We start from the raw sequence: 14,563 nt of genomic DNA, 5'->3' as shown, positions 1-14,563 counted from the left end.
CGGAATTTCAAGTGCCTTTTTATTTTTTTCTCTGCATCAAAATTTGCCGTAATAACCACCCGATACACACTATAGATATTTTTCCTAGATATATAACCTATGTTTCTTGACTTAATGCCTCTCAGATGCTCAGAAAGCTCTAAAATGATAGTAAAATTTCAAAAATTTTGCTGATATGCCTTTCCGCCCTAAATTAAGAATATATGCCCCTTTTATTGGTTGACATGGTCACAACATGCCCCTGGATCCGCCCCTGAAATTAGGACTGGCACTATACAATATGTATTAATATTAATGGATTTAATCTATGATGATGTTATATAAATCAATAGTTTTCCTATTGTATATTGCCATTTTGTTGAGCGTAATATAAATTAGGGGATTCTTAGCAACTCAAAAACTTTGATTTTCTATTCACAGACCTGTATTCAAAGCATACAGAGTTCTGTATACAAAGCATATAGGGTTTAACGGTACCTGTCACGTATCGCTGCAAATCTTTAACAGATGCTGCTATTTTGAACAGGAAATTTCCAAGCCATCTCAAAATGGTCACTTTTCAATAGTTGACTTTTAGGAACGATGTGTTTTCAGAGTAGCTGCTATGGTAGGAGTTACTATCACAAAGTCACTGTTTACAGACGGGTGGTTTTACAGTCACCTCTACTGCAAGTGTGCACTATCGAAACCAGATGTTTTAAAATGGTCACTTTTCTAAAGTAGACTCTTCGAAACAGCCACTATATAAAACCGACTGAATTGAAAGGAATACTATTTCGGAGTGACTGTTTTGAAATGTATGCTACTGGAAAGTGGCTGATATCGTTAATTGCTTATTGTTCTCAAGTGGCTACTAAGTAAAAGTCTGACGTTTGGGCTCAAAAGTGCGATAGACATGTTCTTGGATTCAGCCTTTCAATTCTGAAAGAGGGCCTCGTTTAAATTTATATGAGCTTTTCCGCGAAAATCTGATCGCATAAATTACTGTTTTAAAAAGCCAATCAGAAAGCAAGGACTCCTCTATGATTGGCTTAGCCGCAGAGATGTGCAGGTGTTCACGTGAACCCGCGGTCTCATCTACTGTTTACTTCAGGGTTTTATTTTAAGGTCTAAAATTGTATTTCAATATCGATTTCTGTGAAATCTTTTGTTGATTTGGTTTTTGGGAGGAATATTTTTATTTGCACTACAGAAAATATAATTGACAATTGTGCAGAGTCCGGGGAAAAATAGCTTTTCTCAAATCGGATGGATGACCATGATATGCTACTTAGCCATGTGCGCAAACTGCAAATTCAATCAAATTTTATTCTGCAAAAAATATCAAATCCAATTCAATTTTACTTTATCGAACAAGGTTAAGCACTAAATCCAATTCAATTTTGTTTTATGGAGCAAATTTCAGAAAATTCAATTCTATTCCGCATTCAAATCAATAAGACCATGGGAAAAGATTGATCTGAGGTATTTGTTCCTGCCAGCTCCAGTCGCTGTCCATGCTACTTATGAAAACACGATTGAATGGTGTAAATTATTAGCCTGGGATTGACTAGTCTATCCGAGCTGGGCATGTTTTTACACAAATTTAACCCACAGAATGCATCATTTGCCATTTTATAAAAATCTGATAGGCTGGCCATAGTGCCCCTTGGGGCTCTTGTTCTATCCTGCAGTTGTCTATAATTGCTTCTGTGCAACTTGAAAATAGCTTACATCTTCTTTGCATTATCGCTCCGGTACAAGTGGCCTTTGGCCTTCGTTTCTTTGGGGTTTCCCCATTTTTATGTGGGTTTTTCAACTTACAACTTCATAATTAAACCATATCCTACTCCCAAATTTTGTTTTTGTCAGGTTACACGCTATAAATGATACCACTTTAGTTTCAGAAACCGCTATGAAGCCATAAGAGTCGTATTAATATAATTAAATCTTGAAGCCGCCAGTTACATTGAATTTCAATCAGCCAAAAAAATAGGGCTTATTCAATTCAATGCAGTAAACTAGGAAAATACTAACCGATGTGAAAATGTGTTTCTGCCGACTATTGTGTGTTAGTTGAAAAATGCAATTTCACGGTGTAGCATATATTGTATCTTTGCAATCGGTATACCGTCTATGAAGACAATGGATGAAGGTCCGGCCTGCCCCAGGGCACTTGTAAAAGTTGAAAAATATGCATAATTAAAAGAGTAGTAATATATGGAAACATTGTGAAAACCAGATCTTGAGAGGACAAGACCTTTGGTCCTCTAGTAAGGATTCACATTGAACTCACTTGATAGCTAGATATTTTGATGCTTATTCTAAGAATTTTGATGCTAATTTTAGGAATATGACCCGGAGTGGGCGAAAAAGATCCAATTGGAGAAATTCAGATGGCACAATTCACAGTGGTTAGAAATGGTTGAAACTCGACAAATGGAGGACATGAATGATGCGTACATGTATGGTGATGATGGCATAGGATCCTACATTCAAGATGCTGATATACTAGACAGACCAGACCTATTCTATGGTGTACCTGGTGAGTAACACTTAAAAAAAAGAACCGAAGTATCAAAAAAGCTACAAGGCAATGTTCTCTGTCAGCCCATCAAGGGTGAAGCCCAGGTGGGCTACTACATTCGCTCTTCATCCATCCATCTTTCGTTCATCTGTAAAAAGTACAGTTTTACCCCGCAACGAATACTGTAATGAGCTCTTTCGCCTGTCCATTGGGGCATCCATCTTTTCATGTAGTAGATATTGCGCAGCGATTCCTCGTAAATCTGTAGTTGTGTTTTGATGAAACTTGGTGCAAGTATTAAATATGGCATGAAGCAGTGTTCTCCACAGGCATAATTTTTGGTAGGACAGTTAGGCCTGTTCCATAATTATCTTTAAAGCCAAGGCAAGCAATGATGGTTTTGCTGCATTTTTCATGGACTTTTGCTTTAGCCATTCACGGCTGCCAATGTCTCCGATTTCGGCGGAATTTGCTGCAGTAACACCAGTAGAACTCTGGTGCTACGGAAGTGGTGAAAAAACTACGCTCGAGCGTGAAAAAAGCCCGTGTCGCTAATCAAAAATTCTAAGCAGAATAAATGTCCAACTATCCATGCATTTTTCCATCTCAAATATCAAATAGTTATGCATTGAGTACTGTCTGTAACCTTGATTTTCTTGTTACACATGGTAAGCTGACGGATGTCAGGAAACATTGTAAGGAAAGCAAAAGTCACGAAGCTAAGGCAAAAATCTAAAATCGTCTAAAATCACTCGCTATTTCACATCAAATACTCCAAGTCCAACAGCAGAATAATTGGTCAACCTAAGGGCGGAGGTGATGTTTATTAATTTTTGGTTGAAACACAACACAGCTTTTGCAGTATCAGATCATGCTACACGACTTTTCAAAAAGATGTTCAAAAAAGATTGTGCTAACATTTCGTGTGGGGGAACAAAGTCTAGAAAAATTGTTACGTGTGTTATATTTCTTCGTGAAGGAGAGTGAGTTGAACGATCAATTTTTGCCTATGTCAACTGTCTGGCCGATCGATAATCATTTGTATGCTTAATACACTACCCTCAAAGCTAATTTTAGTAGACTGTAATTTCACTACTAATGGGCGAATTGAACGGATTAAGCAAAAATATATTTCTACTTTTTTCTTTTTTCTTAATGGTGCGCAAAGTTGACAGCCGTGGGTTTCATATTTTTTGAGAAATTTATCAAAAAGATTAAAAAATTTGATTTATGCATGTTTTTTTTATCTCGGGCGAAGCCCGAGATGTTGTAATGGGTCCAAAAATCGAATTTTTGCTGACAAATGAGGTTATAACTTTTACACAAAGTCATGCAATCTACTATGTTTATGCGCAAAATGTAGCTTGATCATGCGGCTAAAATCTGTTGGAAATGGAATTTTGAATATTGCGTACATTTAAGAGAAATCGACGAATTTGTGGCGATTTTTCAAGAAATTTCAAGGAGCATTTTGTTTCATAAAACGGCTAGAAGGCCGACGTACAACGTTACATTGAAGTAAAATAACTGCTCCCTGCGTTTGGCTGAGCTCCCGCTGTCAATCAATGTAAGGGCATATTCGATTGACGCAGACAAACCGGTCTTTTAATCATCTCATCTATTAATCTGCTCGGTTCTAGTTTCTCATTTCCCAGTCATGGGAGAGTCTTATATGTTTATTTTTAATTTGATAGCCGTAGTATCGATTCCGTCTCTCCATATCTATTTCATTATGCAAATAACCGAAGATTCAATCGATACGCTACTTCACGGAAGATTATGCGCGCACAATCGAATAGGCCCAAACCTCGTCTCGCTTCAAGTTTTTAAATAGCGATATTTTACTTACTATACAACGGCACGCATAATCCTTTCAGTATGATATCCTGACAATGTGTTGAATTTGATAAAACCTCACTTTGAACGCTAAAGATCACTAGAAATGTAAAAAAAACTACCAAAAATCACAAATTTAGCGATGACGCTCGAAGCAGCTAACGGATGTAATGACTGGTGCCGGGTGTCATCACTTTGTTGTTGAGTTCAAGACTCTTAAGGTGAATTTATTGCAGGCTACACTGATTAATATGAAATAATATTATGAAATAGAATTGATTTTTGAAGGACTACACTTGTAGATTCGTAATAAAAATATGAAAAATACCAGGACTCGAACCAGCAATCGAAATTGGAGTGCCAAACCAGCAATCGTCAAGTGCTGCCACCATGTGATACCTGGCAACCAGTCTTTACATCTTCAGCCGTTGCAAAATGTTTTTTGATAATTTTAGGACACTTATAGTGATTTCTAGCATTTGCAGTGAGGTTTTATCATATCCATCATAACGGTAGGTTATCATATTTAAAGGATTACGCGTGACGATATATAGTAAGTAGAATATCGCTGATTGAAAACTTGAAGCGAGAGATTTTCATTGCAAATGAACTGGAGCATGGCGGATTTAGGTTCCATTTCCGGTTCTGACTAGTGCCATCAAATGATTAATTCAAGAACTTGCCATATTGCCGCGATGATTGCTGATTAGATTTCGATGATGTTGTTCACCGAAATCAGCAGATTTTACACATCCATGAAGTGTTCAAGGAAAACCTTAAAGATGCATCAATCAGATGGCGCCTATACATTACAAAGATAACATTCTGCGCCCGAGATATTAAGATCCGTGGATCTCTTGTTATGCAGCATCTTTAACTGTCAAAATAACACATGTTAAAATTCAATGCTATTTGCGTCGGAAGAACTTTTTATCGCCAAGATTCGAGCTTGGTTCGGTAGTAATGGGCTTTCAAAGACGAGGGGTACATTGCTGGTGCATGTTATGTCACAAACACAATGGCGGCACGATTGGATAGGTTGATATTCATCATTTCTAGCGCGAATACTGATATTCAAGGCGTATGATATAACTATTTATTGTGTGTGATTTGTTTGATGATTCATCTAGTTTTGATATGCATAAGGTAACGTTGCATCAAGATATCTGACGAAAATGTGGTTTCAAAATGCGGAAATTTACTTCTGTGTTCGCCACACGGCTGATTTACTGATAGCATCGATTTTTGAGATGAGTCTGATATTTACACGACTGGAATACTTGTTTTATCATCATTAATTGAAGTCACTTTATTAACATTCGCGTTGGCGATCCGTTTTGGAGCCTGATTATAATATTAGGTTGTTAACTGCGGCACAGTGGAGCGTTCGCATTGAAAACAGTCGTGTACAGTCGCATAGGCAATATAGCCTTACACTCTTGCGTTCACTGTGTATGTATCAGTTAGAGTACACGCGCCACGGTGTAGGTGGCACGTAACAACGAGTTGTCTGAGTGAAGATGTAAGCTACTTGACCCTTTCAATACCACATAGTGTCTCCGCTGCTGTACCGGAGGGAATTTAGGGGTTTATAGGGGTATATTTGAAACTTCATAGAATAGTTACCAAGGTATCTGACACAGAAAATTTATATTGCATGTTGTTGATAACTTTTGAGCCAACAATGTAGACATAAATAATTTGGATATAAGTGAACTTGAGGTCAAGGTCACATACTCCAAGATGGGCGCCATGAAAAAAATTCACGATAAAGTTTCAGATAAACTGCTCTGTCTCCCAGCAAAATGCACTGATCTATTCAATTCCAACTGGAATTGTATGCCATATATCCTTACTTTATGTAGTAAAAATTTCAAAGCAATAGAACAACTAAAAAATTTATTTTTCCACTCATTTACCATGATATGTATGTCGGAAGGCCAGATGTAAGGGGTTTCATTGGGGTATAATTTCAGGCCTCAGAAAATTGTTACACTGATACACTGTATACCATGGTGTTGATAACCATTGGGCTTACAAATAAGACAAATTATTTTGATATATGTGACCTTGAGGATGGACAGTTTATGGTTCTTCATTATTGTTATTGGTGTCCGTTGCCATGACAACCGTATCAACAGGGTCTAAAAAAATTGTCACTGATTTCATTTTCATCATCAAAATCATAGCCGGCAATATAAACCTATTTTCTGACTAAGTCTCATCATCTGAACTGCTGCTGTCATATTCGTTGTCACTCTCAATTTGTTCACTACCAAATTCCAAGTCACCAGCATTACTGTCAGCATCATATACGAGCTGCTGAACCGTTTCATCCAGCCAAATTGTTTTTTCCTGGCTGTTGCCATCTTTGATTTTATGCAGATGGCAGCACCGGCTGATACTGATAGATATGCCCTTCTAGAAGATGGGTTAAGTGATACCGTATCACATACGGTATGAGTATGCTAGCTTGTTAATTTGTACCGTATGCCATATGGTAGTGGTATTTTAAGGGTTAAGCAATCCTATCGTAAAACTATTAAAAATCATGTCAGTCGATAAACTTTGTTTCGTCAGTAACCGGCACTGGCCTCAAATTTGAAGAACTTGGGAGCTTCTGTCCTGATTGGTCCGTATGATAAAAATGAAAAAAACCTCCGATGAAACCCAGGCTGTCACCAAATTTGTACTGTATCGTAATCGGGTCACTCATAGTTTTAGTTGTTTTACATCATTCAAGGGATGTATTACAATTATGAACATTTGTTCAGACAAAAGGCCCATAATCAATTTTTCGAAGATTTCATTTTCGTTAAAACTCAGTTATCATTAAAAGTTCACACTGACCAAAATTTAGCCCACTTAGGACTTAAGTCCCAGCGGGCAATTGCGTTCACTTTTCGTCCATCGTCCGTCTGTTCTCACGCCTCAACACTTGTGGGTTGACACACAAGAACGTGTATACACTTGTGGGGTGAATTTTCAATGAGAGGTGCACCTCATTATTGACACAGTGGTTGGACAAAAAATATCACTTCTGGGGTGTAACAAGTGAAACAGTCATCACACCTCATAATTCATGTGGATATTGATTGACATGCAATGGTTAATGAAGGACATCAGATGTCCATGGACACATTTCATCCATGGTGCATTACTGTATGTGGAGGTAATGACATCTAGTGCTCACTGATGCATTAATTTCAACAATAACCAATCAAAAGGCCCTATTCATAAAATGCTGTGTATTCATTGGCTACTTGCCATGAAATGCGATTTCCTTGTGAACCCCGTAGATTTTCAATATGGTGTCATTTCAAGGTAAGTTATTATTGAAAAGGTCAGTGTTTTCCTTAATATTTCTTTTGCTGTAGTGTTTGTTTTTCAAAATTTAATTAAGAAACAATCTTTCTAGTTGGATGCAACTAAAAATAGGCCTAGTTGTCAACACTGAGATAACTTTCATCCCAGTGCATTCCTGGTCTGGGTGACATCCTTTAAGTCGTCCGATGGCGTCCTATGTGATCGTTTTAAATCCTCTATCACTGTAATTCAGGATTTGAGTTACATTATCTAGATGGTAGAGGTTAAGTTTTGGCAAATGTTTATGAAGTATTCGTAAGAAATTATCTTAGTCTTGAAGCAGCAGGTCTGGAAATTCAAATTCAATCAGTATTTGTTCAACAGAATAGTCCAATTTAAATTCTATTCATACAATTTATTCTTGATTTGATGAAAAATTTATCTGAGGAATTTTTTCCTGCCAACCATTGTTCTTGCTTCTAACGAAGCAAGATGCTTAGGGTTATGGGGGTTAGGTGTATTGCCATATATAGGGGGAAGTGAGCGGTGAGCTCAAAGCGTACATACTTTTCTAAGGGGGGCTAATGTGTTTTTCTAAGGGGGGGGTTAATTTTAATAGTACTTACTTTGTGCATGAAACACCAAGGAAACCGAATTTTGCCGTTTTTAAGCCATGAAAAATTCTTTTTTACATGGAGGAAAGTCAATCATAGAAGTATGTACGCAAGGGGAGGTTTATAAAAAACATACAGCGAGTGAACTTGGGGAAGGGGTTAAAACGTCTAGGGTGCATACTTGATGCACGGCCCTTTACCGAACTCTTGGCTCTGTTTTCGTTAAACCATTCCTTCACCTTTTCTTAGAATTTTCTAAGTCTTGCACATAGAATTAGCCAGTCGCAAGCCATATCTGATATGAAAATGAAATGTCATGCGGCGAAATGTACCCAGCCTAAATATTATGGCGGGTTGGTCTTTGTGTCCCTGATGAACATTACTTATTGCAGCCTACTATTATTTCTAAAGAGCTTGAAATGAGTACCTCAGGAATCAATGAATGCGTGAACTGGATGGACATTACTTACTTTAGCAACCCACTATTGTTTTACATGTTAAAAAGATCCTTTTGATGCACTTTAGAAATCACTGGACACGCAACCCAAAAGCGATGGACATTAGTTACTATAGCAGTTCACAATTATCTCATATGTTTATAGATCTTAAAATAAGCACCTTGGAATTTACTGGACGTGCAACCCAAAACCCATGGACATAAGTTACTTCAAGCTTGTGTCTAAAAAGACACCTTTTCTCGTATGACCAATATAAATTCCGGGAAATTTACAGACTTCTTAATTAATTATTACACACGGATTTTCTTTGCATGCCATGTTTCTCTTGCCAATGCTAGGATATATACCAGATATTCCCTTAACATATACTTTCTTTCAGATGTTATACAGCCCAAAAAGAAAGAGGTGCTGGCTGAAAAGGTGCCATGTAAAGAAAAGAAATTGGACACGAGAAGAGGAAAAAGGATTAAAACATTATTTTCGAGAATTTTTCAAAACAGGTGAAAACCCTGTGGCCAGTGATTGTGAGAACGCGACTAAAGTATTGAGCAAAACAAGAACAAGGACATCATTCATTCTCGTAATAGGGACACTATCAAAAAGAAAGTGAACAACAATGCAAATTGCAAAATGCAGAAAAATTAGGATTATATGATTAAATAAAGACCTTCTATGTTCTGATTTGTATAGTTTAAAAACCTGGAATTAAGTGTTGCATTTTTATGAAAGTTAGTTAGTTGGTTTGGCCCATGAAAATGGAGGCCATCAGCCATCAAATATGGCCATTACGGCAGCCAATTTTGTTAGCATGATACAGCCTCTAATAATTTATGGATTTATATGAAACTTGGTGTCAGGATTGGGGCAGGTAATATATTTTTCATTAGATAGATTCTTGATTTTAGATCTAAGAATTCGTACAAAGTGTGTTTTTATCATATCATCTATTCTCCATGTTTCTACTTGTTGATTATATGACTTTGAATCTGAAAGATTGCTTTGGTTGTGTTAAGTCTTCAACATGTTACTTATCAACATTGTTAAGTTACAATTGGAGTGGTAAGGATGTATTTTTTCAAATTCTACAGGCTGTCTCATGAATGTGTTACTGAAGCTTTAAGTCAAAAATTGACCATTATAAACAGGTCTCATTTGTTAACTGTTTTCTCCTTATACTTATTGCTGCGCAAATTTTATTCTTTCAGGCAGCTGCTTGTTACTTGCATTGTGACGGTAGTATTTCCTACACAATCTCAATTTCCTACGCATAATTAGTTAAGATTAAAGAAAAATCATGAGGTACCTTAGTTTCAGTTAGAAGGAAAATTATAGATTGCTAACGATGAATTCAGCAGGAAAGGAAGTACATGTTTTTTAAGAGAAGTAATATTGGTTGCTCATTAAATGAACTTGTGAACCACTTCTTTGTGTTGGTTTTGCAGCTCAAATATCATGGTGGACTCTCAAAATGATAAGAGGGCGCACAGTGGCCTTTGTCATCCTGTTTCTGTCTAATTTGCATCTCTATATTTTGGTCAGTGCAACTCGCAATTTCTTTCTTCTCACTACTCACTAATTTTGGACAGAAGCCCACAAGGACTCCCTTACGAGAATAGAAAAGTGAACCTCACAAGTGTTGTCCGTACCTTTAACTCACCCCGGAAGTGCATCATCCCATAAGTTGTTTTAGTGGGTCCGTTCGTTCGTCCATGCGTCCATCCGTGGACGGAATCCAAATATTTTGGGAAGTTTTGAAGACACTTCAATGTAATATCTTGATATTTGGTTTATACATGTATCTACCCTAGACACATATTCAGCCCAAAAACTGGCCCTGTCAGAATCAAGATGGCCGATTGGCAGCCATTGTTGTTTGCCAAAATGAGCACTTTTTACACATTTTTGAAGTTTTTGAGGGAAATTTTGAAGACGCTTTGATCAATTACCTTTATCATTCGTACATATTTGAATTCACAACCTTGAAAAATTGGGTCGATCGGACTCAAGATGGCCGTCCTATGACCTTTTTAGTGCCCAAAAACGTCAATTTTGGCCGGAATTTTGGGTCCTATAGCTTCCTACTGGTTTGCCATTTCTCATTGCAATTTGTGATGGGTATTCTTTGGAAAGGGATATTTATACCTAAGACAGGTATTTTTGATCAGCCAATTATGACCCATTTGGCAGCCATCTTGGGTGTCATCAGTACTCATTCGTAGGTGGGAAAAAGTTTTTCCACATTAAATTGATACCTTAGCATATTGAGTTACTATAATCAATTGGAAAGTTGTAACCATGTGTTCTATGGTTTTCGTGAGTTTCGAGGTAATTGGTTTTTGTATATGGCCACCAGGGGGCGTTGAATAATACAAAAACTTCTATATTATATTTGTACGTATGCATATTTTGTTACCAACAGAAGATTGTGGTGAGTTTTAAGGACATTAGTTATTCTATATCGTCACCAGGGGGCATTGAATAGAAGAATATAGTATAACTTAGTATTTCCTTACCTAGGCATATTTTGTAACCATGATCAATTGCAAAGTGGTAGCTCATGAATATGTCCTATGATTGTGGTCAGTTTTAAGGTCATTAGCTTTTGCATATGGTCACCAGGGGGCGTTGAATAGTAGAATTACTTAGTATTTCCATATCAAATTCGTAACGAGGCATATTTTGTTATCACAATCCATTACAAAATCGTAGCTACTGACATGTTCTATGATTGTTGTGAGTTTCAAGGTCATTGGTTTTTGTATATGGTCACCAGGGGATGTTGAATATTGAAATTGTTAGACTTTTGAGCATTTGAAACCACTTCCCAAGCGGGCATGGTGTCCATGGACACCTAGTTTAACTACTTGGGAGTTGGAAATGATCTTACGACCTGCCCTTATTGGGGACTTGGTATCCGCCTCTGTTCGTCCGTCCGTCGTAGCGTCCGTCCGTCCGTCCGTCCGTCCGTCCGTCTGCATGAGCTTGTGAACCCGATTCAAGAAGAATCGTTGATCGCAGGACTATGATATTACACAGTATGATTACCCCAGGGAGAGGATGTGCCCTATTGATTTTGGGGTCCAAGGACCAAAGGTCAAGGTCACTACAGGTCATTCATGTGATACATTGTGAATGTGATTCAAGAAGAACCGTCGATAGCAGTACCATGATATTATGTAGTATGATTACCCCTAGGGAGAGGATGTGCCCTATTGATGCTGGGCTCCAAGCATCAAAGGTCAAGGTCACTTCAGGTCATTCATGTGAAACCTTGTGTCGTGAATGTGATTCAGAAAGATCTGTTGATAGCAATACAATGATATTACATTGCATGATTACACCTAGGGAGAGGATGTGCCCCATTGATTTTTGGGAAAAAGGTCACGGTCAGTAGATATCATTCATATAAAACCTTGTAAACACGATTCAAGAAAAACCATTGATAACAGAACAATGCTATTTCATAGTATGATTACCCCTGGGGAGAGGATGTGCATTAGTGCATTAGTTATTTTGGAGTTCTAGGGTCAAAGGTCCAGGTTGGTAGACGTCTTTTGCCTAAAATCCTGTATACTCAATTCTTAAATTGCAATAGAATAAATGCTTAAAATTCATAGCAGGAAAATGATATTTCATAGTATGGTTATCCCTGGATACGCTCAGTGTCTTCAGGGGTCATTCATTCCCTACTGGCTATCGTGGGGGACATAGATACGTAGTATTGAATTGCCTTGTTTGATGCTTGGAATTGATTGAAGCACAGGTCTTACATCTTTCATAATTTGTGAAACTGCCATGTCAAACCCCATGGAGCTCTTGTTATCATTCTTTAGATTGATGAAGTGGTTATAGTGGTTATATTCATGAGAGTTGAGATCGTACCACACTTAATGAATGAATAGACCATAAAAGCATCTTATAAAACTGTTGCTACCATTGCTGCAATAATTGTTTACAACATCATTGCAAAACTCCGGTATTGTCTAGACCTACTGGGCAAGCTAGTTCAACAAATTGATAATTTTATAGTGGAGCTCAGAAAATAAATATAGAATATATATGTAGAATCTGTGGTATGGCGCTTCAGTTCATTTAACAAGGCAATATGATCAATTCAATTAGTCATTGTTATATAATTCATGCACTATGTGCTTTTCTTTAAGAAAAGATAGGAAGATTAAAGATATATGGACTCTTCTATGGACCCTGAACTACGTATTGACAAGATTATTAAGTATAAACATGTCCTGGTGGTTATGATATTGTCGGAGTCATCATTTTTAGCTCACTTGGGAGTAAAGTAGTCAGCTGAACATTGCATTCGCTTTTTGTCAGATGTCCGAACAGATTTGTTACATCTAAACCCCAGGATGGAGAATTGGCTCTGCTGTGCCATTTCTAGTGTAACATCTTCCTACTATTCATTTCAGAGGGGTATGAACCAGGCATGTTGGTCGATGGGTGTATAACACCTGAATTCATAGATGAACACGCTTTGTATAATGGTAACCCTGATTTCATGGCTGGTTATGGCGCTCCAGGTGCCCAAAATAGAGTTAATTTTGCATCAGATGGGTACGTATTAAAATATCTACTCTTCAATTTTGGGTTAAAGGACTATGCTTATTTCAATGAGAGCAAGGCGCACTAGTGCCAATAAAATTTCAGACGTACTTGATCAAAATCATAATATATTAGATACATCGTGATTTTAAATGTCTCTAGGGTTATCGTAGGGTTTATCTTTAGGGTTTATGCAATCTTTTTTCATCATTCATTGATAAGAAAATTACGAAGTGATTTCAATTGAGTTCAAAAAGAAACCTAGCGACTGGTGTGTTGTTATAGGGTAAGTAAAGTAACACAGCTACCAAGGAAGAAAGCAAAACAACGGATGTCAATCTACTTTGACGTTTCATTCTCAACTGACAAAAACAGATACATAAACCATAAGGTTATACAAGGTTCAAAAAACTATTCACCATCACCATGACCTATTTCCGAATATTAGTAGAAATATTACTTCAACAACACTCCCACTTAAAATTTTACTCAAGTCCCATTTTATGTCTTAGTTTATCAAATTGAACTGGAGGTAGTAGTTTTCTAAGAATGTCAGCAACCATTTCTAATGTTTTACAGTACTCAATACTAATAGTTCCATCAGCGACAGCTTCACAATAGAAATGATGACGCAAATCAATGTGTTTTGTACAACAGTGTCCTACAGGATTTTTCGATAATGCAATAAAGCCTATGTTATTCTCTGCTATTACGGTAGGAGTCGTCTGAGTCGCACCTAAAACAACGTAACCAACCAGCTTCCTGCGTTGCCCTACTGAGCGCCATATATTCCGCTTCAATCGTAGAGGGTGCAACAGTAGGTTGCCTTTTACTTAACCAGCTAATTGCACTACTGGCAAGTATGAACACGTTACCGGTTGTTGACCTTCGATCGTCGAGGTCGCTTCCCCTATTCACATCTGAATATCCTCGCAGACATTGATTTCAGATCTCCGGTAAACAAGGGATAATTCCGCGGTTCCTTTCAATTACCGCAACACGCGTTTCGCAGCGGTCAAGTGTGCTTCTGACGGATCACCACAATACAGTGTTGCCAGACTTCCGGAAATTTCCGGAGTTCCGGAAATCGAAACTTTCAAAAAAAAATCCGGAAATTTTCTTCGTACTGCGCGAAAATGCCGTTAATTTTTATTAGAACGGCCACCCATACGCATTCGCTGTGATGATTGCATCACCACCAATCGTCATGACGACGCCGCACAGCTCTGCGGTCGAGCGGCTTTTGTGTAAGTATACAGAGTAGTGCTTATAACTTAATT

At 37.7% G+C, this 14,563-nt stretch overlaps 1 protein-coding gene across 2 annotated transcripts in view; it reads left to right on the top strand.

Moving 5' to 3' along the window:
• LOC141909304 (kinesin-associated protein 3-like) overlaps positions 1-14,563 on the top strand; it is a 117,187-nt gene that overhangs the window by 82,256 nt on the left and 20,368 nt on the right. For both annotated transcript variants that reach the window (XM_074799709.1, XM_074799708.1), the window contains 2 exons: positions 2,329-2,524; positions 13,151-13,295. In XM_074799709.1, coding sequence (XP_074655810.1) covers positions 2,329-2,524; positions 13,151-13,295 — 341 coding nt within the window. The remainder of the gene's footprint in view (positions 1-2,328; positions 2,525-13,150; positions 13,296-14,563) is intronic.

This window comes from Tubulanus polymorphus, chromosome 7 (genome assembly GCF_964204645.1).
Source record: "Tubulanus polymorphus chromosome 7, tnTubPoly1.2, whole genome shotgun sequence".
Lineage (NCBI taxonomy): Eukaryota > Metazoa > Nemertea > Palaeonemertea > Tubulaniformes > Tubulanidae > Tubulanus > Tubulanus polymorphus.
The sequence above is the reverse complement of the archived record's forward strand: the minus strand, read 5'-3'. Positions and strand labels throughout refer to the sequence as shown.